Genomic DNA, 24,417 nt, shown 5'->3' with positions numbered 1-24,417 from the left:
GAGAGGAGCTGGAGCCGCTGTCCGGCCTGGGAACCGAGGGCCCCACGCCCCCCCCACCACCCCGGGGCTCGGCCTCCTGCGGGCAGAGGCGCAGGCAGGGCCCACGCACCGCCCCGTCCGTTTCACGTTTATTTTCACGCCACCGTGTTACAGGCGGGAGGGTCCGGATGGCGGGAGGGTGCCAGCTCCAGCCGCCTTCCCCCGCTCCCTTCCGCGGCTCCCTTCCACCTCCCGCTAGATACAATAGTTAAAACTTTTAATATAAAGGTTAAGTTCGTTATTCTCGATCCTGAGAAACATTTCGTCCGTTTACGGAGCTCTTGCTGTAAACAAAGCACCACAGGCACCAAGCTCGCACCCCGGCGCAGGCGGCCCCGGCTCCGGATGGCAGAGGAGGTGACGGAGGACAGGAAGAGCGGCCGGCAGTCCCCTTCCCGTGGCGTTGGAGAGGTTGGACACACGGAACCGGCTCCCCTCCACATCGCTCTCCTTTGGGAGCGAATTTCCCGGGATGTGGAATCGCCCGGCTCCAGGCAGGCAGCTCCTGGCGTGTGTTCCCGCAGCGAACCTCCGCTCCGCCTCCCCGCTCCTCTCTGCCCCGGTGCCCGGCCGCACGCTACTCGTTATTAAAAAAAATTAAAATACAGTTATCCCAAAGGAAAAAATACCCCCCCGAAGCGTCCCACAGGTCCTCCTTGCCCCTCCCTCCCCGCGTTGCTCCCTTGACACAAGGTAAACTTAAAAAAGACGACGCCTGCGGCAGCGCCCGTTGGTGCCCGGTCCCTACGGGCACGTCCCGGGGTGGGCAGCGCCGCGGCGGCGGTGCCGTGGGTCCCCAGCCCCGGCGGTGGGACCTCAGAGGGTGGCGTGGCCACGGGATCCCAGGGCGAACCAGCCCATCTTCTCCTGGGCCAGGTCGAGGTCCCGCAGGCGGATGCCGACCTCCCCGAGGAGGATGTTCTCCCAGAAGCCTTCCTCGCTCAGCACGCTCAGGCGCAGCTCCCGCTGCTGCAGGTCCCCCCTGGGGATCCCATCGTAGACCAGCTGCGGGGCAGAACGGGGCAAACCCTCAGCCATGGCCCCCCCGCGTCCCCCCAGCACCATCCCCAGCTCACCTACCATCTCGTTGTAGGTAGGGTTGCAGGTTTTTCGGGCCACTTTGGTTTTCCTCTTGGTGGTTTTTTGGGGGTCGGGCAGGAGGTAAGTCTTGACGTAGGGGTCAGGGTCGTTGCCGTCCTGCAACGGCGGCTGCGGGGCAGAGGAGGGGGCACCCCGTGAGCGCGGCGGTGAGGCAGACCCCCACCCCGCTGCCGCCGCGCACCTACCAGCCCCCGGATGTGCATCACCATGATGAAGAGCTTGTTGTTCTTGTAGGAGATGGAGAGCTTCACCTCCCCGCCCACCTTCCCCAGGGACCGAGCCCAGGTGGCGTCTGGAGAGGAGAAGAAGGGCGCAGGTGGGACGGGATCCCCCCGCCATCGCCCCGCGCGGTGCCAGCCAGCTGCCGGCGCTGCCACCAGCCCCGCTACCTGCCGGCTTCGGGGTCGGGTTGGTGCCAGCCGCCTTCTCGTCCCGTGGCAAGGGGTGGAAGAAGGTGTAGATGAGGTCGCACTGCGGGGTGAGGAGGTGACGTTAGCGGGGATGGTGGTGACCGTGTCCCCCGCCATTCAGGACCAGTGCGTGGTGCATGCGCATGGTGCATGCTACGATGCTTCACGTCGTGCCTTTCCCACCCAAGTCAACATCACTGGTGTCCCCAGCACTGTCCCCACCTCTCAAGAGGCAGTAGCCCCGCTCCACCCCGCTGGAACCCCGGGCTCCGCACCTCCGCCACCTCAGGAGCTGCGTGGATGAGGTGCCAGATGTAGCCGTTCAACTCCTCCTTCCGCCGCTCGGCCACCGCCTCGCCCCGCGACCGCCCGATGACGAACCTGCTGGGAAAGCTGTGGGAACAGACTCTCAGCAAAGCCCAGGGGGTGGCGGGGAGACCTGGGGGTCCGACGGGGGTCTGTGGGGCTACCTGGGCAGAAGCGAGGAGGGGAAGAGGAGGCGCAGCTTGTTGTGCAGCTCCTGGAACTCTTCGAAGGTGCGCTGCACGAAGGCCACCTCGCTCGGGCTCTCCCGCTGCACCTTCACCACGTAGGTCTGTGGGGAGACGGGGCTGCGATGTGGGATGGGGACCTTAGGGTGCTCCAAGCCCACATGGCGCCAGGGAGGAGCACCGGGACAGAACCACCCGAGTTGTCCTTTCGCTTGTCCCCAACCTTCCCCACTCACATAGCCCTTGCTGGGGTTGAAGACCCTCTCGTGGCGGCAGAGGAAGACGTCACGGATCCGGCCGGACGTCTTGATGGTGTGCGTGCGGGGGGCGAAGGAGAGGGTTGGGCGGGCGTCGGAGCCCGTGAACTTCATCTGCGCCAGGTTGTGGATGAAGAAGTTGAGCTTGGTGGCCACGCTGCCCAGGCTGGACTCGATCAACCTGCAACGAGCCCACCGCAGAGGAGCCCGTCAGCGTGCCTGTGCCTCCCTCCATGGGCTCCCTCTGTTCTGCCCCATCACACACCCATGTCCTCTACCTGGTGAAGTAGGTGGTGGCATCGGCGTCAGAGTCCTGTGGCCTCAGGGCATCGTAGACGTACTTGAGGTCCTCCAGGTCAGAGAGCTCGGGGATGCCACAGGACAGCATCTGGGAGGCAAGGCAGGGGGTGAGGGCAGGCGGCAGCAGGAGGACCCCTCTGCCACGCCCGGGGGGGGACGGGTACGTGCCCTCCCAGCTCTCACCAGCCCCAGGAGGTTGAGGAAGAGGTGAGTGTGCTTGCGGATCAGGTTGTAGGCTTGGCAGCACAGGTCGACGAAGTCGTGGAAGCGGCTGGAGGGCTTGTCCCCGCCGTTGATGACATAGGCCATGTCCGAAGTGAAGACAAACGGCGCCCGGTCCCTGCATTGGGGAAGCAGAGACAGAGAGTGAGCACAGCTGGGGGTCACCCAGCACGAAATCGGGGTGAACCTTGACGCTAAAGAGCCACAGCCCAGCAGGGACGAGTGCAGGCGAGGGGGGACGGGGATGCCGGAGGCATTTCTCACCTCTTGATGTTGCCGAACATCTGCGCGTGGCCCAGGAACCTGCCAAAGTCAATGTGAAACATGTGGCCGGTGGTCTTGAGCATGATGTTGTCATTGTGCCGGTCGCAGATCCCCAGCACGTAGGTGGCCACGCAGCAGCCGGCGCAGGAGTAGATGAAGTTCTCCACAGCCTGGGAGGAGGGAGGGAGGGAGGAATGGAGCAACCAAGCGTGGAGAAAGCCTGGATGCATCAGGAAGCGACACGTCTCGTCCCTGGAGAGGGGGGCACAAGGAGTAGGGACCCTGCCAGGCTCCTCCTGACCTTCTCGTACTCGTCCTCCTCAGGGTTGTGCTTCTGCAGCCAGTCTGCCAGCGGCCGGTCTTTGAAGGAGCCCGTCACACCGTGCTCCACCTGGATTTTGCGTAGGGTCTCGGCGTTGGGGATCATCTCCACCATGCCTGGCAGCCGAGACAGCAAGGTGAGACGCATCCATCCCTCCCGGGGGGCACCGAGACCCCAGCCTCACTGCACCACCACCCCAACCGCTCCCCTGCCATCGCTGTGGAGTGACAGCCTACAAAACCATGTTCCTACAGATAGGCTGGTGGGATCAGACCCGAAGGTGGACACCTCGCAGCAGCTCCTCTCTAGCAGAGCCCCAGGACCTCCTGTGCCGTCACCTGGGGCCCGATGCCTCCGGGGGACACCCCGACACCGGGTTACCTCGTCCGCGGCCGGTGGAGAAGCAGCGGAAGATGACCATGCGCATGTCCAGCCCCTCCTGCACCCAGATCTTGTTCATGATCCGGATCATCTGCAGCGTCAGCATGTCCTGCCGCAGGTCGTCGCCGCACTGCGAGCCGGCGGGGAAGAGCCATCAGAGCTGGGGGGCAAAGCCGAGCCAGCCCCATGTGGGCTGGGGCAGCCGTGCTGGGGGGTTTGGGCAACACCGGGAGGACGGGCTCACCTTGAAGATGACTCGGATGTTTTCCCCAAGGGGATCAACATTCTGGAAGGAGAGCTTCAGGGGGACAGCGTTGGAGTTGAAATAGGAGCAGTCCTGCCGCGGGGAAGAAGGTGCAGCCCGTCAGGGCGAGCCGGGCGCGGGCAGAGGAGCCCCCCGATGCCCTCGGCTCCGGCACTCACCCGAGGCACGATGCCCTTCACCAGCAGGCTGGGGCTGAGCGGCAGCCGGCACGACCCGTTTGCCTTGAAGAACTGCTTCACGTCCTCCAGCCCCTCGCGGAGGATGCCCTGCAGGGTGGGCATGGGACGGGGTGGGCATGGGATGGGGTGGGCATGGGACGGGAGGGGCTGAAACACAGCTTGGCACCCCCCTGCACCCCCTCCCACCACCCCGGCACCCACCTGGCGCGCGGATGGGGCGGCGTCCCGCACTTGCTGGGCCAGCCTGGCCAGCGTGTTGACGAGCAGACACTGCCGGTCAAACTCCTCCCGCAGCCCCTTCCCGCAGCAGCACAGCAGAGCTGCCAGCAGGTACTGGTAGCGGATGCTGAACTGGGAGTCCTTGAGGCCATCCTTCAGCAGCCTGCTTGGAGCGGGGGCGAACAGAGTTAGGTGAGCCCCAGGGTCCCCCCGGCTGCTCCCGTTCCCCCCCCCTCTCCAAACCCACCAGAAGAAGTAGTGGGTGATCTTCAGGTCACAGATCGCTCGCTTCATGAGGAAGCGCACCAGCGGGCTGTCCAGGTAGCACTCGTACTTCAGGGCCTGGAGGAGGGACAGTTTTGGGGCACAGCGGGACCGGCGTGCACCCCATGCCACATCCCAGTCCCACCACACACCTGGACCAGCTGGGGCAGGTAGTCCAGCAGCTCGGTGTCGGAGATGGAGTCGATCCACTGCACGGCTGTCCTCCTCACCTCTTGGTCTGGGAACCTGTGTCCGGGACAGCATCCTCAGCATCCCCCTCGCTCTCCCTCTCAGCATCCCCGTGGCACATGCAGCCCACCGGTGGCTTACGTGGCGTGCAGGAGCCCCAGGGCATCCTGGTGGCTCATGTAGGTCCACTGGCTGAGCAGGGCGTAGATGTCGGGCAGGCAGGCCCACTCCCAGCTGGGCGCGCTGGCCAGGAGCATAGGCAGGGCGCCGGGCGCCGCGTGGCAGTAGTAGCGCTTCTCCCACAGCCGCTTGCGGTCGGCGTCCATCAGCCTGCGGCAGCGGGGGGGACGGGGGGCACGGCTCAGGCTCAGGGCAGTGGACGGGATGGCATGGGGATGGCAGGTTGGGGACAGGGCATCGCTCTGCCCCTACTATGCATGGGTCACCAGTAAACCCCGCTGAGCCCTCCCTGCTGCCCCACCACAGCCCTGCCCGTGAAAAAAAGGAGTTGATGGAGAGCAGGATCCTGCCTGCATCCCCCCCAGCACGGTGCTGCGGGATGCTGGGGGCTCCCCGCCATCCCCACACTGCACCTCATTCCCCAGGGGCCAGCCAGGACCCCAGCCCCCATGCGCAGGGGTGACGGAACTGCCGCAGGGACAACCCTGGCTGTCCCCCTGCCCGGGGACCCCCGAGCCGGCCGGACTGGCCCTGCACCCCAGGCGTTTTGCGAGGAGCGTCAGCACCGTCCCGTGCAGCAGATCCCGGCGCAGCTGCTGACACTTGATCCTCCCGTTTATAGCCAGCGCCGGAGGGCTCCGGCCGTGCCAGGCTGGACAAGAGGCCGGGCAACTGTCCCTGATGGGGGGGACGTGGCTGGAGAGACCCTCCCCAAAGAGGGGCAGCCGGGGAGGGCAGAGCGCAGGAGCACCAACGCCAAGCATCTCTGCCAAATGCCGGGTTCCAGCCTTGCCCCCGGCCCCTGGCAGGGTCAGACCCTCAGGTATCCTCTGCGTGCCAGGGTGGTGCTGGGGGTCCGTCAGCAGAGTCCCCCCCGTGCCAGGGTGATGCCGTACCCACCCCGGGTTGCTTACCAGTAGAGTGATTTCTTTTGCATCGCCTCCCGCAGCTTGCGCTGGTCCTCCTCTCCCAGGCTGCCGAACTCGTACTTGGGGCTGAATTCGGCCACTGGTGGGCTGGTGAACTTCACCTCGAAGGCAGAGGTGGGGAAGTCGATCTGGGGCAGAGGCAGAGGGTGAGCGGGGGCCACACGTGGGGTTTGGTACATCTGTGTCCCCCCTGGAAGCCCCCACCGGCAGGACGTACCTGCAGGATGACGCTGTCGGGCTGGTTGAAGTTGGGGGCACTGGACCTGGCTCTGGAGTTGTCCTGGGTCGCCGGCCACAAGCCCAGGAGCTTTCGCCCGCAGGTCAGGACCCTGGAAAAGAAGCCAGGGTGAAAGCCTGGCTCTGGGGGCTGCTTTGATGGGGCAGGAGGGTGGCACCGCCGCAGTGATGCTGTCCCCAGGCTGAGCCAAGGTGCTGGGGACCCCCCCGCCCCGCTCCGGGGATGCCGGCGTGGTCCCTCGCCGTCCCCGCGGCGGCAGGACACCCCACGTACTGCCTGAAGTTGAAGAGGGGGGTGGTGACCCAGCCCAGGGCCTCGGGGACCCGCCGCTGCTTGTTGGCGTCGGAGGAGCTCCCCGGGGGCGGGATGGGCACGGCGAAGAGGGTGACGCTGAGCAGCGTCTCCCGCGGCAGACGGTTCACCTGGACGGGGAAGCAGATCCTGAAAGAGAGCAGCCGGCGGCTCAGCCGTGCTGGGGATGGGCGCTGCCAGCCCCTCGCCTTAGGATGCCAAGCGTGCCCCGGGCGAGCCCAGCCCAAGAAGCGCCTTTGCTGCTGGCACCGGGGGTGCCACGTGCCCCCTGGGACGGGACGGAGGTCCTGCGTCACGGGCAGACACCCCACGGCGGGCAGCTGGGTTTGGGGAGAGCCGGCTGCTCGTGTATCCCGGTCCTCTCCCGGCACCGGGCAGCCCTTGTGCTCTCTGTCCCGGGAAGGTGATCGTGGGGCAGGGGAGCTGCCATGGAGGACCCCCACCGCACACTGACCTCGTCCCATGGCCGGGAGGGGCTGCGCGGGACCCCGGGGCCGAGGCTCCTCTCCGACGCTCCCGGGGAGCCCGGGGCGGCAGCTACATCCCAGCTACGGGTGGGCGCGGGCAGGGGACTGCCCCACGGAGCAGACCCGCACGACTCCGCTCCCCGCCGGCCGCTCGACGCCTGTCCTTGGGGGGCACCGGCACCTTCTAAAATTATCCTCTTTCCATCCCCACCTCCCCGGGCTGCTGCAAATGCCAAGCTTGGCCAAGGCTCGGCACAGCCTCCCTGCTTGCTCCCGGGGTTATTTTTGGAGCAGATCCCCTTTCCCGGGTGCAAACACGCAGGTCTGGGGAGGGCAGGGCTGGCGCCAGGGCCGGTGCTATTCCCGGGGATGACACAAGAGCTTCTGACAGCCGAAAAACCGGGGAGAGGTGCAGAGAGGAGCCGCTGGAGCAGGGGAGGAGGAGGAGGAAGGCAGTGTGGCTGGGTATGGCACCGGGACCCCCCTGCCCACCCCATGGCCAGGGCGCTGCCTTACTGCTGGTCCCATATGATGAGGTGGAAGAGGTATTTGTAGACGTGGGCCTTCCTGGTGAGCAGGGGGCTGCACAGCTCCTTGCCACCATGGCTGAGCGAGCAGGAGAGGTAGAAATCTTCATAGCTGCAAGGGAAGCAGAGGGAGCCGTGAGCCAGGGGGGCTTTACTGGGGCAGAGGAGCTGGAATTCGAGGCTTCACCCCGCCACGGGGCAAACCCCATGGCAGCGGGGCGGGTGGACGGATGCGCTGCCCCTCTCTGCCGTCCCCAGGCTGGGCTTGGGAAAGGGGCTGCGCCAGGGCGGGGGTGCAGAGCCGGGAGCCGCTGTCCCCATCACCATATGGCACCGCGCATACCATCACACGGGGGGCTGCCGGGGGGGGGGCCTGCCATGTGGCAGGTGCCGAGCGACAATCCGGGGAGGGCTGCGGGGTGCCGGAGGTCAGGGGATGCCGGCATTTCCCAGGCTACCCGCTTTGTTCGGAGCCAGTCACCAGGGGGAATACATTAAGGACAGGACAAAGGCGAGGGGTCCCCGGCGGGGCGGCTGCTGCCGGCATCGCTGCCTCGCACGCCCTCCCCGCGGTGGGCTCCCACCGCCAGCCCGGACCCCCACCGTCCCCCCGCGAAAGCGGGTACGGGCACCGAGGCACCTAACAAAGGAGCACGCCTGCCGACGTGGGGCGAGGGCAGCGTGTCCCTGCCGCACCGGGGCCATCTGTCACATCCCCCGGGCGGCGGAGAGCCCGGGAGCGAAGCTGCAGCCCCGGGGATTCGTGGGGTTGGGACGGGAGAGCACGCCGGAGCCACTCCTGCCCACTCGCGCTCAGAGGCTCCGACATCAGCTGGCTCCGAGCACCCCTCACCGCCCGCCGAGCCCCAGCATCCCCACATTCCTGCCTTTTGGGAGGCTTGGGGTGGCTTAGCTCCTATTCCCTCCACGCCTGCTGAATACGTGGGACGGGGACATGCTCCTCAGCCACCCAGGAGAGTGACACCCCCGCTACGGTGTATTTAGCACAGGTGTGAGCCCTACGTCGGGCGCGCAGAGGCTGAGGAAGGTCCAGGCAGCCGCCCTTACCTGGCAGCCCAGGTGATGGGGATGCGGTGAGTGGCGTAGATGGTGAAGGCGAGCGGGCAGGAGAGCAGGCGAGCCTCCTGCGCCGCGCCGTGCTCCCGGCTCCCGTGCACGGCTGTCTGGAAGTCGGCGTTGAAGGTGCTGCAGTAGAGCTCGACCAGGTTGAGGATGGCGGCCGTCAGGCTCTCCACGATCCTCTCTGAAGGGGAAGGTGGGAGGGGGGTGAGATGGGGTGGCTGCCGGCCCCACTGCCCCCCACAGCAGCCCTCTGGGGTGGGGATGCTGAAGGGACCCCGGGGCCGGACCACGGGCAAGTTTCCCCTGGGACAAAATGGGTCAGAGGGAGAATTTCAGGCTTCCCATTTTGCTGAGTTCATGGGGAGGAACAACAGCCATTGCCTCCAGAAACCCTCTTTTCTTAACCAGAACAGTTCCAAACACATTTTTGGCCTTAATAATTGAGGGGGAGGGGTTTGAGAGTTAAAAGCACCAAGAACTTGAGCCCGGAAGGGGAGGAGGAGAACAGAAATACCTCGATTTTCCCTCTTGGCCAGAACATTTGGATCCTGTTGAGGAAAAAAAAAAAAAAAAAAGAAACCACAAGAGCAACATCAGAATCGGCCCCGCGCTGTCGGCGGGGAGCAGCTCGCCAAGCCAGCCGCTTTACGTAACCAGCCCGGGCTCCTCGGCTGCCGGAGCTATTGAGGAATTTTCCACGTGGTACAGCGGGAGGAAGGAGGGAAAGAAGTCAGATGTGAAAATGTGCTTTCCCTCTGCATCTCCCCGCCGAGCCTCCCCGGTCCTCCACCTTCCCAGGGACCAGCCCCCCACCCTGGTGCCCATCGCTTACCTTCTGGATTTTGGGCTGCATGCGGGAGGGGCAGGGGGGCATCTGATTGAGGGCTGCCGTGATCTCCTGGGACTCCACGGCGGCCAGGGCGTTGCAGATGGCCATGACCGACTGGATCACCCGCTCCGCCTTCAGCGGGAAGTCTCCCTGGAGAGCAGAGGAGGGGCTGACGTGGGACCCCCAGGCAGCTGACGAGGCAAGGGCTGCTCCTTGCAGCCCACACACCACGCATGGCGAGGTGCACTAGCCCCTGCCTCAGTTTCCCCTGCTTTCACAGCCTTTCCCCTTCTCTGATGCCTCCTTAGAGCCCCATAACGAAAAGGGGGAAAAGCCTGCGGCAAATAAGACAAGGCGGCCCCAAAAATGCCCCCTCCATCCCTGCTGCTCACCTCAGCTGCCAGGAAAGCATCCACCTCATTGTGGAAGGTGTCGAAGAGGAGACTCAGGGCTTGCCTGGGGGACAGAGAGCAGCTCAGCCCCAGCCAGGTGGGCACCCGGCACGGGGCGGGGGCCAGTCCCGCCGTGTCCCCCGTACCTGCTGATGGTCTGCTTGATGGGTCTCTCCTGCAGGTGGATGTAGTGGTTGAGGGTGGAGGGGCTCTGGTCATCATTTGCCTGGAGATGGAGAGACGCTGTGCCGTAGCTCGGCCACGCACGGGTGCTCCCGCAGGAGGGAGGTGGCAGGGGCACTCCCACGCAGCCCCCCGCACTCCGGTACCCACCGTCCGGGCCAGGTCGCTGCGCACCCCCTTCCTCTTCATCAGCTGCAGGCGGATGTCGATGTCGAACTTCCTGCAGTGCTGGATGTACTCGTGGCTGCCCAGCGCGTGCTTGCTGCGGGGACAGGGACAGAGACGGCACGCTGAGCCCGCAGCCCCTCTCCATCCCACTCAACACCCCAAAATCCAACCTGCGATGCCCCATCCCGACGCCCCGTGGCCAGGCAGTGTCGGCTGGGGCGACACTGGGTTTTGCCTCGCCGGCAAAACTGACGTTCGAGGCACGAGGTCGCTAGCACAAGGAAACCTGAAGAATAAGCTATTGTTTTTCCTCCTTCCCCTGCGCCCTCCGAAAAGCCGTGCCCGGCCCAGCCGACGCGACGGAGCCGGCAGCGGGCGTGGAGGAGCCCGTCATGCCTGGACCTGCCCGCCGATGCGTGGGAAGCAGAGCGTGGACCTGAGGAGCCGGAGGATGCTCCGGCTGGCAGTGGGATGGGGGCGAGCCCTGGAGAATGAGGCGACAGCCTGGTCCCACTGTTCCCACAGCCGCAGGCAGCCCCCCTGGAGCGGGACCCGCGAATCTCGCCGCCCAGACCTGCTTTCTTTGCTGGCTACGGCAGAGAATGAGCCGATTTAGCCCCGGCCAGCGTGGCAGAGCCGTGGGCACGGTGCCGAGGAGCTGCGGGAGGCTCCGGGCACGATGGAGCTGCAATGGCAGGATGCTGCGGGGGGGGGGTGGGAGAGGCACCCCTGGGGGCTCACAGGGCTGCAGGGGACGAGGACACGGAGTCCGACGGGCGCGTGGCCACCAGTGCCACGTCCTGCCCCACGGCCAGGAGGATGGGGAGGAGGCGTGCGGGGACGGTGCTGCAGGAAGCCTTGCCCGCAGCCAGCCGCACAGGCAGCCGCGCGCCCTCAGAGCCCGCATCCCGAGCATCCCTGCCCGGCCCTGCCTCCCCCACCCCGCGCCTTGCGAAAGCAAACGGGCAGCGAGTGACAGCAGCTCAGGGTTTTGGCACTTCCAGCATCTCCTCCGCCGGGGGAAGACGTGGAAAGAAAAGATCGGTGACAAAAGGGCTTTATGTCCCAGGGCTTTCTCAAAGGTCCTTTGAGGGCCCTGGGAGATACGGCAGCGCCTGCCGGCACCGGCTCCCGGGAAAACGCTCACTGGGGACAGGCTGTCCCGCTCCGTGCCCAGGATGCCGCTCCTTGCCAAAAAATCGGGAGGTTTATCCCTTTGGGAAATGACCTCGAGGCTGGCGGGATCCATCCTGCAACTGGGTGCTCCCCAGCAGCAGAGGTTTGCTGGCCGGGAATGTTGCTGTACCCACGGTTAATTAACAGCTTGCACCCCTGCACCCCTGCACACACATGCACTGAGCTGCTCGGCAGCAGGAGGGCTCAGCACCGATGGGAATAAACCCTTCAGGGCAGCCCGCAGCAGAGGCTGGGCCCCGCTCGCCCTCCGCACGGACACCACGCAGGCTCTCCCGCGCAGAGCGATTCCCAGCCGCCCCTTTAGGGCCCAAACCGGCAGCTCCGGGAGGCCGTGGCAAAGCTCCCGTGGATTTCCCGCGGCGGGGCCAGGCCCAGGGCACCTCTCCAGCAGCGGGAGCTGGCTGGTCGCACCGAGCCGCCAGGAAGGACGGCGTGGGCTTGTGCACACGTGGCTGCTGCTGTTTCCCCTGCAGAGACCCTCGGACCCCCAAATCCCTCTGGAAAAACAGCCTTTGCTCCGCGAAAGGCATCCAGGCAGGGAGGGCAGCAGGGATCTGTGCAGATCGCAGCCTCCACCATCACCAGCTCTGCAGCCGGGGAGCCCACTCTGATGCTCCCGTGCTCCCCGCCACTCACTCCCCCTGAAACAAGACCCTTTTCCACCTTCTCCTCCCATTTAAAACAGCACACTGGGAGAAGCTGGGCTCTGATGCCCTGCCCAGTGACACGGCTGTTATTAATACTCCTCCAAAGAGCTTTTTTGGCAGCTGCCCGGTTTTCAAGCCTTTCTCCAGGCGCGCGGGGGTCAGCGTGACGGATACCCTGCCGCCGGGAAAGATGCTCCCAATGTGTTGCTTTTGGCAAGAGCGTTGCCACGGCTCGGAAGGCAGAAAACGGAGCGGAGAGGCTCCTGCCACGCACGCTGGGATCAGCCCTGACCATCCGTCACACCCGGCCGAGGCCACGCACGGGGCGAGCGCGGCGGAGCGCGTGAGCCCCGGGACGCCTGGGTTGTGTCATCCCCCACTCCATCACTCACTTTTGCAGGAACTCCTCCAAGCCGCAGATCTTGAGCACAAAGTCCTCGACGTCAACGGCGTGCAGCTCGTCGTGCGTGTAGCACAGCGCCTGGTAGATGAGCAGGTCCACGGTGGAGGAGCCTGCAAGGAGAAGGAGCAGCACCGTGAGCCCCTGGGGATGGTGGGACCTCATCTTCCAGACCTTCCAGCCCTGGGTCCCCCCCCACCATGATCGCTGCGAGGGGGACAGGCAACGGGACACTTACAGTCGCAGGTGAAGGTGAGGGGTTCCCGCAGGCTGTCACAAACCACTGTCACCTTCAGGCTGACGCCGTGGCCCAGCTGCTCAGGGCTGAGGTTGACGGCGCTCCACACCAAGCCGGTGAGGGAATAGTCCTTGGTGCTGTAGCCGGACCGCAGCCTGCGGAGGCAGGGATGGGTCAGAGATGCTGCCTTGCTTTGGGTTTTGACCCACCTCCCCCCAAAAAATGCCTGTTTTGGGGCATTTTGCAGTGGGATGCTCCAGCCCTGGCAGCGTACTCACACATCCAGCATGTGGCAGAAAGCAGCCACCTCCTCATCCCGCTCCTCCGAGACTTCGAAGAGCTCGTAGCCGTTGGCAAAGGAGTGCGGCCGGGGGGCAACCTACAAGGCAGAGCATGAGTCTGTCAACCGGCTGCAGCATCCCTGGGAATGCTGCAGCATCCCAACCGCCTGCGTGGGACGGGGTTTGCCAGATCCCCCTATTAGAGCATCGGGCACTGAGAGCCTCTGCTCGCCCCGGTGTTGCTGCGGCCGGGGGAAAGGCAGCTCTGCAGCAGCACGGGGGGGATGCGGTCCAGCACAGGAGGGGTTCGGGCCAGGCGGGCACCAGCCGCAGGACGCATCGCCTGTGTCTGCACAGCCACCTTTCCCGCGGCTGGGAGATGGGAGACCCGAGGTCTCGCTGCCCCCAGCCCACAAAACTGACCATTTCCAGACTGTTTGCCAAAGCCCCAGCATGGAGATGCCCCAGCGAGACAAGAGATGGGCACAGGGACCGTCCCCAGGCCACCGCTGTGCTGGAGCAGAGCTCTGCCCGTGCCCGGCCCCGCACGCCGCTCTCCCGCCGCAGTGCCGGAGCAGGCGGCACCCCCGTGCCAGGCTCCCCCCGCGCATGGGGGTCCCCGGGCCTCCCTCGCTCTTTGGTAGCGAACAATGGCCCCACTGTCAGAGCAATTAACCCAGCCAGCAGCTAACGGGAGGCAGAGAAAGGCAGAGAACACAGCAGCCGCTAAAGACAATTTTAATGCTCTTTTATAATTAGTTTCTGGCACCAGGAAAGCCGAGAGTGACTTACGTAGCCCCCGCCAGTGGTCCCCACCTGCATCCCTCCCTCGGGGAGGGGGGACCCCGCGAGGAAGGCGATTTCTCCCGTTATCTATCTCCTCCTCTCGCCGGAGATGGGATGTGCTGCACCAAAGCTGGGGCTCTGCGCCTGCACCGGGCACCCCGGCAGGGACAGGGGACCCGGCAGCCCCGGGACAGAGATGGCGGCAGCGCCTCGGCACGCAGAGGGGAGATACCCCCAGCGCTGCTCGACGGAGGGAAGAAGGGAGCTGGGATCGGAAAGGACGTTGCGAGCCAAACAGGAAAGCGATCGCCCGGCTCTCGGGAGGAGACTCCCGGCTCTTTCCGGAGGATCTTGTGATATTTCACGAGCTGGCGGGACACAAGCTCGCTGCAAACCACCTGCAGCTCAGCCTCCAGAGACGCCGCACGCTTGCTTCCCCGGCACCGCAACCCCGGGGGCGGCTGTGTGCCATGCCAGCTGCGGGGCCGGGCACCGGGCTTTGGCTGCGGGGTCTGGACGGTGCCTGGGGTCCAGCAGCGTCTGGGCGTGAGGGTGTGCGGAGAGGAGGCAGCGCTCGGACGGCTGCGCACGGAGCATCCCGCCTGCTCGGCAGCGGTGGGACGATGACCAGGTGGGACCTGCCCCTCTGCTTGGCTTCCCGGCCCTGGTTCACCCACCCTGGAGGGTTTTGGCCATGACTACGCCATTTCGCACCCCTCGGGGAGCTGGGCAATTTGGAAAGGTCTTTTTAACCCCCAAGGATGGTGTCTCAGCATGCGGATGCCTCCAACCGTGATGCCCAAAACAAGACTCTGAGGAGCCCCAGCGATGGGACAAATAAAACCAACCCAGAACGAAGAAAACTCAGCAAAGCCTCTGGGCTCCCAGCACCTCGGCTCCATCCCAGCCCCAATTCCAAGGCGGGAAGAGAAAAGCCTCTTACCGGGTCGACGGAGATCCTGCGGTTCTTGTTCGGTACCAGATTCTTCCGGTTGCCGAAGCGGGAGATGTACGTCCGCGGGGGGACCTGGGGGGGCATGGTCTTGCTCCGTGCCACCGGTTTGCCGCTCGATTCCTTCTCAAAGATGCTCCTGCCCTCCTTCCAGCCGCGGGCAGCTTCCCGCAGCACCTCCGACTCGTAGGTAGACTTCAGGTTGAGGCAGGTGATGGCATCGTTGATGCCGCTGTAGTCGGCGATGCCGTAGGGATCCTCCTCGGAGATGCGGCGGCCAAGAAGCTTGCCGTGAGCCCGCTCGTGGGCCGCCGAGAACATGTTGATGTCCCTGCGTTGGGGTCCTTTGGAGGATGGGGGGGACCCCTTCCCTGAGCGCTGGCTCCCCTCAGGGGAGCTCCAGAGGGGGTTCCGGGGGGGCAGCGGGGGCGGTGAGAGCTTTTTGGGGGAGCCACCCCCACCATCGTGCGGCGAGGTGCCATTGAGCGGCTCCCCGAGGAAGTCCCCCCCCGACCCATCGAAGATGTACAGGTAGTCGCTGGCCAGGGGTCCCTTCAGCCAGGGCTGGGGGTCTGGCTGGGGAGGGCTGGGGCCAGGGGGGTGTCCGGGCGTGGGGGGTCCCTCGGGTGCCACCGGGATGTTGTAGCTGAGCATGGGGTCAGAGCCGGAGAGGCCGCGTGCCGCCTTGATGCCTGCGCAGCCGTTCCTCTCGGTGGGGTCGTCCCAGGAGATGAGGGGCCGCTCTCCCCGCTGCTTGGCCCGGTTCTCCTCCTTGTCCTGCCGCAGGCGGGACAGCGCGTCGTACTCCATCTGCAGAGCCTCCGCCAGCGCCAGCTCCTTCCGGCTGATCCCCACCGACTCCAGGGATTTCCAGTGCTCCCCATTGCCGCGCGTGGCGGACATCTCTCCGGGGACCGGGACCTCTTCCTCCCGGGATCAGGGGTCAGGAGAAAGGCATGCTGCACCGCCGGCCACCTGGGCGGAGGGGAAAGGCAAGGGTTAACGGCCTTAACGATAACTATAATAATAACTATAACGAAGGTTGACTAATGAGAGTCGGGCTGGCAGTGCCAGTGGTGCAGCCCTTCCTCTCTGCAACGGAAAAAAGGAAACGTTTAGGGGCTCAGCGATGCGACGGGTTAAATAAAGATTTGGCTGCTGCTCGCCCCCACCCAGGACCTCGTAGCCACCAGGCAAGCAGGGCTGGTTGCCCCCGCCGCAGCTGCCGGGGCCGTTGCTGGAGCCCGACGTATTTCCCCGAGGACAAAATAAGACGCAGAGCTGGGGAGGGCAGCGGGGCCAGCGCCTGCAGCTGGGGCTGACTCAACCTGCAACCCCGCTGCCGGCACGGGCTTCGCCGCGGTGCCGATGCTCTGGGCTCATCCCGGGACGTCGCAGCTTTGGGAAAAAGACAGCCTCCTCCAGCAAACCTAGGGCGTTTTGCAGCAGCAAGGAAAAGATGAGAGAAGGGCAAGGAAGGGATGAGAAAGGGTGCCAGCATGGGGTACGGCAATGGGGACCGGGCATCACCCCCTGCTCCAACACCCACCTGGCAGCCCCAGCCCCTCGAACGGTCCCGCGGGTCCCTCCCAGCCTCTCCGCAGCGCCCGGCCGCTGCACGGCCTCCAAACCGTTCAGCTGGGCCAGCGGAGAGGCGAAACAGCCGGACTGGAAACCGCTCCCTGGCCCCTGACCAAAACCCAGGGAGGGCGGTGACCGCAGCGGGGGCTCTGCTCTGCCCGGCCAGCACCGCGCTCCCCGGGGAAGGATGTTTCACCTCCTCTTCCCTGCCTAGCAAAATAAATAACGAAGTGGATGTTAAACAGAAGAGTGGAGAGAGCCCCAAGCCCCTGGAGATGGCCGGCACTCGAAATCTCTCGAGGTGAGAGACAGCTGAGTGTTTTCGGGCTGCGGCCAGGGCTGGCTCAGCACAGGGAGGACACGGGACACATCCCACCCCAGGGACACATCCCACCCCATGGCACAGGGCAGCCACCTCCAGCCCGGGCTGTGCCGGTGACCGCCCTCCTCCGGCACACAGCGCCCAGCAGAGCATCACCGTCGTCACCGGGCTGGTCCCCACCGTCCCCGCCCAGCCTGGTTGCTGGTTACGGCCCGGACACATCATCCGTCCCCTTCCCATCCGCAAACGGGCCCTCCTGACCCCGGGGCCGTGCGGGAGCAGATGGCTGGTAATTAGCCCAGCCCAGGCTTCATCTGCCGCGAACACGTTTCCTGCGAGCGAGGCCAGCACCCGGCAGGTTTGTCCCCCTCGCCAGCACGGGTCCCCTCTCGGTCCCCTGGCACCGGGCTGGCCAGGCACCTCACTCAACCAGCTTCTTTGTGCTTTCTAACTGGAAAAATGGCTTTAGGGGGGGACAGGCTGGAAATGTTCCCTTCCCCGGCATTTTGGTCTCTGCCAGCAGCTGTGGGCTTTTCCCAGAAAAATAGAAATCCCAAAAGCTGGCAGTTCTAGGCTCCTGGAAGCTGAACAAAGAAAATCTGCTTTTAACCCAAAAGCAATAAAATCAAACCGATTTTTGTGGCTGACAAAGCCACAAACCCATTCGCATCTCCAAGAGAAGCATCTGCATCTCGCCGATGCTTTGAGCAGAGAAACGCTCCCGCCTGGACAAGCCGAGGCTCCCACACGGATCGGTGGGATGCAGCAGGACCGCACTGGGATGGCAACAGCAAACCTGGTCCTGCCTCCACCGCGAGCCAAGCGGGCACTGTCAGAGCGGCTGGGACACAGGGATGAGGATGAGGATGAGGATGAGGATAAGGAGGCAGGCTCAGCCCGTGTGTGGCACAGCAACCCTGTGGAAAGCCATGCAGGAGGGGGCTGCGTGCAACCTGGGGGATGTCACCTCGGCTGGGGACACCACGAGCATCCCCAAGCAGGCGGCTCAGCCCCTTCCCTCCCAAGCCAGCGTGGCAGCCGGACCGAGGCGACGCAAACCACATGGAAGAGCCCCAAACTCTCCCGGTCACCCTCCACGTCCTCGGCCAGGAGCAGGACCGATGCTCAACCAGCACCTCCCGCTGCGGGCTCCTGCTCCTGGGGGCTTGGTGTGCAGATTTTTTCCTCTTTAAAATGCTACTGCTAACAACATAGGGATCTTTTTATGACTTCAAATTTCCTGGCGTTTGCCGTGGTCACGTTAGCCTCGGGAGACCCATCCAGCTTGGTATCCCACCTTTCAGAGCAACGCTGCTGCAGCACGCGTCTCGGCTGGAGGCGCGCGGGAGGGAAAACCACTCGTCCACTGGAAACCCTTTGCCCTAAGCCCCAAATTATGGTTCAACACAATTTTCTTCACAGTTTGCACCAGCATAGCCCTGTAAGGGAGACAGCAGCAAAACCAGCTCCAAATCCTCTCTTGGAAGCCTCTTGCATTTTTCAAGGTGATTTCAGAGCATCTGCTGGTCGCAGCATGGCCCGTGCCCACCAACCTGGCCAACACCCGCCCTGCTCCGCATGCACCCTCCTGGCATGGGAAGGAAAGGGAAGCTTGGGGTGAGGCTCTCACGGCTGCACGCTGGCAGATCCCGCAGAGTTTATTCCTCAAATACCAGAAGAGTCGGATCCACCCAGGAGCAGCCCAGCCCCATGGCAGCGGTCAGATCCCCCCCACGCCGAGGGCTCCATCAGCCCCCTCAAAATCCCCCTGGTCCTGTTCCGCGGTGGCTCTTGGGGACAGCCCTTCTGCAGGGCTTTGGGGTGGAGGATGCCCGGGCTCCCCGTAGGGCTTGCGCTCTCCCTGTCCCCAATGCCCAGCGTGGGTGGGACAGGGATGATCTTGTGCAAAGAGCATCAGGTTAGGCCAGGTGGGGGGGGACCCGGAGTGGCTCAGCACCACCTGCAGCCACCCCGTGCCAAGCAGCTGAGTAGCACTTGCTTGGTACAGGGAAGGACGAGGGAAACCGAGTGGAAATTCATCCTACAGGATCCCTCTGTGTCCGGTGAGGGCTCGCTGCGCACCCCTGGCTCTCCCCATCCCTCCCTCCCTTCCCCCTCGCAGGCAGCTGCGGTGGGAGCAGATAGAAACGTCTGAAGCATCTGGGAAGACATCAAACATCTGAGGGCCAGGAAGCAAAGCCAGCCCCGAGGGGCACCTCCCCGGGGTGTGGGAGCTGGGGATGGAGGTTATGCCTATCAGGGAGACAATTCACACCCATTTATAATCCGGAGGAGGGAGGAGCGGCCGTGAGAAGGATAAAGCACCAGCCTTCACCTCTGGGGCTGTGGGTCCATCCATCCAGCCAGCCCGTCCCGCTCAACGGGGCGAGGCGCTGCGTTCCCAGCAGGGAGGATGGTGAGGGCTTCCCCACTTCGGGGACACGGACCTGGCTGCGTCCCTGGCCACACAGCGTGTCCCGGCCATGTGCTGTCGCTCCCACTGCGAGTCACAGCATATCGTGGGGTTACAGAGCCCCCTCCGGACCCCGGGGCTGCCCTCCGGCAGTGGGGATGCTCCTAGGACTGCGAGGCAGAGCCTCGTCCCATGCAGGTCATGGTATGGGGAGGGGCAGCTTCCCAGGGCCCTCACCAGCTCCAGCAACACCTCCTGCTCCAGAAGAAACTCTCTGCTCTCAATTCTTCCGTTCCTCTCCAAAATGGGAGGGAAATGAGGCCTTTTGCGACCTTCCGGGATGTCGTGACCAAGGAAAGCCCTTTGGGTGGGTCTCCGGCTGGTGTTACCACACGGGCAAAATGCAGGATTTTCGTCCCGGTTTGGAACTGGAGGTCCCAAAAGGGAACCTGCTCTCAAAGGTCATTGCAAAACGAAACTGAAACCTGGAGCGTTTCACTCGTGGAGCCACACTCCGCGCTGCCCAAACGCCACTCGTCAACCCACAGCCCAGCAAAACCAATGCTCTGGAAGTGCTCACAGTGAAAACGGTGTGATTTCCCCCCCCCAAACTGATCCCAACAGACATTTTCAGGCAATTCTATTTGTTTTCCCCAGTTTGCAGACAAAAAGCCGAACTCCAAAAGCCCAGGGGCCGTGCACCTGGGAATTTCCAGAGGGGGTTCGGAGCTGGCTCCCTCGACCAGGAGCTCTCGTCAGCATTGCTCCGCGTGGCAGTGGGAAGCGCCTGGGGCTCATCCCTGCTCCCCACGATCCAGCCTCGCAGCCAGGGGGTCCCTGTACCAGGCTCCGGCCCCACTTTGGTGCACAGGAGCCACCCTCACCGCTGGCTGGGCACGAAGGAGGAGGCTCCTTCCACGCACCCCGAATCAGCACTCACTTCCAACCTGTTGACTTCAGCACGAGGAGTTTCTTCCTCTTCAAGCCGCTATGTCTCCTATTAATAGCCGAGCAAATAGTCCGGTCCAAGCTCTCCGGAGGAGGCAGGATGTGAAGCCGACCGATGCAAAAGGCTCTTCCATCATTTTTCGACGTATTTCCACCCCTGGGAGGAAATCCTGCCCCAGGAAGGTGGATTGGAATGGGAAAGCCCCTGACTCGGGGCAGCCGAAGGAGGGAGCTCCGCAGAGGAACGGCCGGAGCCCTGCGCAGTGGGAGTCAAGTTCGCAATGGGGACAGTGTGGGGACACTGGGGGCAGGCGTGGGTGGGGGGATGTCAGAGCCCCACTTCGCAGCGAGGTACGACAGCCACATGCTCGGCTGCACAGGGGATGCTGAACCTCACCCAGCACCTGCGAAGCGATGGGGGCACGGGCAGGAGCGAGGGTGGGATTTTCCGCAAAGCCACCCACCGCTGCATCCTCCCCGGTGCTCCCACGCAGCAGTTCCAGGACGGGACCAAGACCCCCATGCTTCAGGTTACACTCGCGGGCGGACTTTCTGAATTACTCAAGCCTCACTGCTCCGTCACCCAGCACCCGCCCCCAGAGCCAGGTTTTCTGGGGGGCCAGCATCCCCGGGGGATGCTGGCGGTCAGGCTCTCCCTGATGCAGCAGCTCTGGGGCTCGGTTCCTATGCAAATCTCGGCTTCCTCCGCAGCGAGCACCCGGCGCGGCGTGGCTGGCTGCGCGACGGCACCCAGCTGCACACCGGCCCCTTGGCAGCGATCCTGCGCGCACAGCCTGCACGGGGGCTCAGCCCTATGTACACCCAGGACAGCCGTGCAACGTAAAGCACGACACCTCCCCGGCCTCGGCGTATTCTGCTGCACCAGCACCCAGAGGAAGAGTCCTGCCAAACTGGGATGGGCTGGCGAGCGGCAGCGTGCCACCGTCCCTGCCTCTGCCCTTCGCCCTGTAGCCCAGCGATCTGGGTGAGCCCGGAGGGATGGATCCCGCTGCTGTGATTGCAGCTGTATCCGTGCCATGTGCCCCGCTGGGCTGTTCCCTGCTGCCACGGGGCTCTCACTGACCCAGACGCTCCGGCAGCTGAACCCACGGGGTGCACCCCGCTCCCCATGGCACCCTGTTGGGGTGCGGGGGGTCTGGCTGGTCCCACGCTGCACGCCAGACCCAGCCCAGTCTGCAATGGGAACCAAGTCCTGAGGCTGCTCAGCCCTGCTCTGCCCGCAGGATTTACACGCCGTGGGAGAGAGCCGCAGCCCGGGGACACACCTCAGGCGCCGGCTGGACACGCAGCTCCTCCAAAGCACCTGACACGCAGGGAAACGCCTCACTCGGGACGGGGCCATGGATGCTGCTGCCCCTACAACCTCAGTGGTCCCTTCCCACAGCTCAGGACCACGGGACCCCTGGCCTTGCTGGCGTCCTGGCCTCACACACACCTCCCCTGCCCCACAGCCTGGGGTGCCAGCGTGCACCGGCTGCACACACGTCCTGAACGTGCATCCAGGCGACACTCGCACACGGAGCATCTACTCACACTGCAGCACACAAGGAGGGCTGGCGCCTGGCTGCGTGGCTGCTGGGCTGGGAAGGCAGCTCCTTTCGGCTCCCGGCAGCGGCGCGGATCCTCTCCCTGACCTCGCTTTCCTTGGTGGTTAGAAGGCTGCTCCCGAGGCGAGGTGGGGCAGGCGCCTCGCCGGGGCGGTTAGCCCAGGAGAGCTGGATGCTCCATTTGCCAGGCAGGTTTCCCTCATCCCACAGCACCCCACTACCCCGTCCCTCCCGCTTTGGGAGGAAAAAATTGATTTTTTTTTCTTGATCACACTGGTGCTAGCTCACACCGGGCCCAGATCCCGTGAACAACATCCGTGCTTGGCCTTGCACGGGCGAATAGCTGTGGTTAAGTCAGTGTATCTCCCTCGCTTAGGGGTAATAGCTGGCATATCTCGGGAGTTTACTGTTAAATACATGCATGAGCGTTCCTGCAAGTTCAGGATCCACTGTCGTGCAGGAGCGGAGGGAGCATCGCCACTCGCTGCAGCACGCCCTGCATCCTCAGAAGTGCTTTCCCTGGAAAAGCGTGGGCACCGTACCTGGAGCCCATGCCTGCACCCTGCCTTTGGTGGGACGAGCTTCCCACACGAGCGCTGGCCTGTCCCTTGTCCCCATCCTTGTCCCCATCCCTATCCCGGCGCGGGGGGGGGGGGGCTCTGATACGATGGGCAAGAGCAGAAACCCCAGCCCTGCCTCCCTACTTTGCTGATGGGCAACTTCGCAATTTGACGGGCACCGTTCCATTGTTTGGCTGATAAAAATATCCCAACTTCCACCCCCGCACCCCGCCCGACGATGCATTTCAAGAGAGCAGACCCCGCACCGTACCCCGGGAGTGAAGCACCCGGACCCCCCCCCCCCCCACCGCCCCGGGGGTTGGGGGGTTTTTAGTCCCGCAAAAACACATGGCTGGGCTGGAGCTTTGGGGCAGGATTCACTGCAACCCCGTGCGCGACGCGATGGAGCTCCCACCTCCCCTCCCAGAAGGTGAAATTATTTATATATATATATATATATACATTTTTTTTTTTTAAGGGGAAAAACCCGGAACGAGCCGCTCATTGGAGGAGCCGGCCTGCTCCCACCACCCGTCCCCCCGCTTCCCCCCCCCCCACCGTGCTTCCCCCGCTCCCCCCGGGGTCCGGCCCTACCTGCTCCGAGCTGCGGCGGGGCCGGGCCGGGCTGGGGCCGGGCGGCGGCGGGAGGCGGGCGGGATGGAGGGAGGGACGGAGGAGGGATGGAGGGAGGGAGCACGGCGGCGGACAATGGAGGGGCTCGGCGCCGTGCGGGGCCATCTCCCGGCGGCCCGCCGCATTGCACAGCACCGGGGACCGGGGATGAGGCGGGGCTGGGCTCCACCGGGCCCCCGGTGCCTCCCCTTCCCTCCTGGGATGGTGCCAGTTCCCCCCCACGGAGCTCCCCGGGATGCTCTCCGCATCCCCCCCCGTCCCGTATCACCCCCGGCGGGACGGTCGGTGGGTCGCTCCGGCTTTGCTGCCCTGATCCCCTCCGTCTCCCCAAAACCTCGGGAGCATCCCTGGGGTCCCCATCAGCACCCACCTCCCGCTGCTTCCCACTGTCGGAGCATCCCCGGGGTCCCCATCAGCACCTGCTTCCCCCTGGGAAGGGGTGCGGGTGCTCCTCTGTACCCCTCCGAGGAGCTGCGGGAGGATGCTGACGCACCCCGCTGGGGCCAGGATGCTCTTGCTGGTCTCCAGAGCCCCCCAGGTTGCTGGAGCCACGGTCCGGCCCTCAGCAGCCATCCCTCGGGCTCAGGATACACGTTGTGGGCAGCAGATGTGCTGGGGCCATCGCAGCGGTCGCAGTAATTTGTTTTTTTTTTTTTTTGTGGGCAGCTGGCCCTGCCAGGCTCTCGCAGGCAGGGGTAATGTTCACTTCTGAAAGCCCAGCGCTGTGCTGGAGAGCCGCACTGGGAGGGCTGAGGGTCACAACCTGTGGTTTGGGGTTAGTGGGGACAGAGTGTTATCCCAGCTTCCCTGAAGATCCCCAGGAGATGGGAGGATGGAGGTTCTTGCGGGGTTCACCCTGCTGTGCAGGGGGAAGGCAGGGTCCCCTCGAGGCGTCCCCAGGCCCCGATGGAAAAATAACTCCAGCCAGCACAGCAAAAAAAAAAAAAAAAAAAGGTTTTTCTGCCTGCAAAACCCCGTGGGCTGCTCGCCCCCTCCGGCAGCAAACATCACCCACGGCGTGGGGACGAGCTGCAAGCGGGGCTGCGGGTTGGCTGGAGAAGTCCCACTCGTTAATCACACCTCAGTGTCCCCTGTGCTGGCACAGATTATTCCTTACTCCCCCTTGCTCCACAGCCCAAGCCGCACCTGGATCAGAGTAAGGCGCAGGATCAGCCCACGCCGGTTTATTTGTACGCCGAGTACGATCATCGTGTCCGTGGGGATGCGGGCTGCGGTGGGGGGCAGGCAGGAGGGGGCGGCCCTGAGTAGCGTGATGTACACGCAGAGCAAACCGTTTTCCAAGAGCCCGGATAGCTCAGTCGGTAGAGCATCAGACTTTTAATCTGAGGGTCCAGGGTTCAAGTCCCTGTTCGGGCGAAAGCTTCCTTTTCTTTCTCATTTCCTCTAATTTTTTTTTCCCCCCGCCTCAAAAGCCTTTTACACCCGCGGCAGGAGAGGCTCCTTCTGTCAGGGGGATCCTGATTGTGCCAGCAGACAATCTTGATCGGGAAATAAAAAAAAAAACCTAAACACACCAACGACTAAAAGTGAAAAGGGTAGCTGCGCCCGAACAGGGACTTGAACCCTGGACCCTCAGATTAAAAGTCTGATGCTCTACCGACTGAGCTATCCGGGCCCTGCGTACTGGACTTCCGGGCTGCTCCTATCAGCGTACCGAAC

The 24,417-nt window shown here is 64.3% G+C and overlaps 1 protein-coding gene and 2 non-coding genes across 5 annotated transcripts; 1 reads left to right on the top strand and 2 right to left on the bottom strand.

Moving 5' to 3' along the window:
- Positions 1-116: 116 nt before the first annotated feature.
- Positions 117-22,734, bottom strand: PIK3C2B (phosphatidylinositol-4-phosphate 3-kinase catalytic subunit type 2 beta). Of its 3 annotated transcripts, none has more exons than XM_086765637.1 (33): positions 22,699-22,734; positions 14,704-15,687; positions 12,972-13,072; positions 12,694-12,848; positions 12,448-12,568; positions 10,194-10,305; positions 10,007-10,086; positions 9,861-9,924; positions 9,472-9,618; positions 9,154-9,187; positions 8,625-8,820; positions 7,546-7,668; positions 6,524-6,691; positions 6,230-6,341; positions 5,998-6,140; positions 5,045-5,233; positions 4,867-4,960; positions 4,698-4,792; positions 4,433-4,613; positions 4,211-4,318; positions 4,032-4,124; positions 3,788-3,917; positions 3,386-3,522; positions 3,085-3,254; positions 2,782-2,938; positions 2,577-2,686; positions 2,278-2,479; positions 2,021-2,145; positions 1,826-1,943; positions 1,530-1,611; positions 1,326-1,432; positions 1,120-1,248; positions 117-1,044 (listed from the first exon to the last, which is right to left on the bottom strand). In XM_086765637.1, the coding sequence occupies exons 2-33, from the start codon at positions 15,613-15,615 to the stop codon at positions 856-858; spliced, it is 4,884 nt and encodes a 1,627-aa protein (XP_086621763.1). In that variant the 5' UTR covers positions 15,616-15,687; positions 22,699-22,734; the 3' UTR covers positions 117-855. The 3 variants fall into 3 exon arrangements, with proteins under 3 accessions (XP_086621763.1, XP_086621765.1, XP_086621764.1); XM_086765639.1 differs by lacking the exon at positions 22,699-22,734 and adding an exon at positions 19,976-20,064; XM_086765638.1 differs by lacking the exon at positions 22,699-22,734 and adding an exon at positions 19,969-20,054.
- A 1,307-nt stretch (positions 22,735-24,041) lies between these two features.
- TRNAK-UUU (transfer RNA lysine (anticodon UUU)) lies at positions 24,042-24,114 on the top strand. The gene has a single exon. It is a non-coding gene; the product is annotated as a tRNA-Lys (tRNA).
- Positions 24,115-24,300: 186 nt separating this feature from the next.
- TRNAK-UUU (transfer RNA lysine (anticodon UUU)) lies at positions 24,301-24,373 on the bottom strand. Its single transcript has one exon. It is a non-coding gene; the product is annotated as a tRNA-Lys (tRNA).
- Between the last annotated feature and the right edge of the window lie 44 nt (positions 24,374-24,417).

Source organism: Chlamydotis macqueenii, chromosome 23, assembly GCF_036417535.1.
Source record: "Chlamydotis macqueenii isolate bChlMac1 chromosome 23, bChlMac1.mat, whole genome shotgun sequence".
Taxonomy (NCBI): Eukaryota; Metazoa; Chordata; class Aves; order Otidiformes; family Otididae; genus Chlamydotis; species Chlamydotis macqueenii.
Note: the sequence above shows the minus strand (reverse complement) of the source record. Positions and strands in the feature narration are given on the sequence as shown.

Coding starts and splice junctions, on each gene's coding strand:
- PIK3C2B (XM_086765637.1), bottom strand. CDS start 15,615: ATGTCCGCCACGCGCGGCAATGGGGAGCACTGGAAATCCCTGGAGTCG. Junction 10,306..12,447: donor TTGGAGGAGTTCCTGCAAAA/GTGAGTGATGGA, acceptor CTGTCCCCGCAG/CAAGCACGCGCTGGGCAGCC. Junction 10,087..10,193: donor GCAGCGACCTGGCCCGGACG/GTGGGTACCGGA, acceptor CTCCATCTCCAG/GCAAATGATGACCAGAGCCC.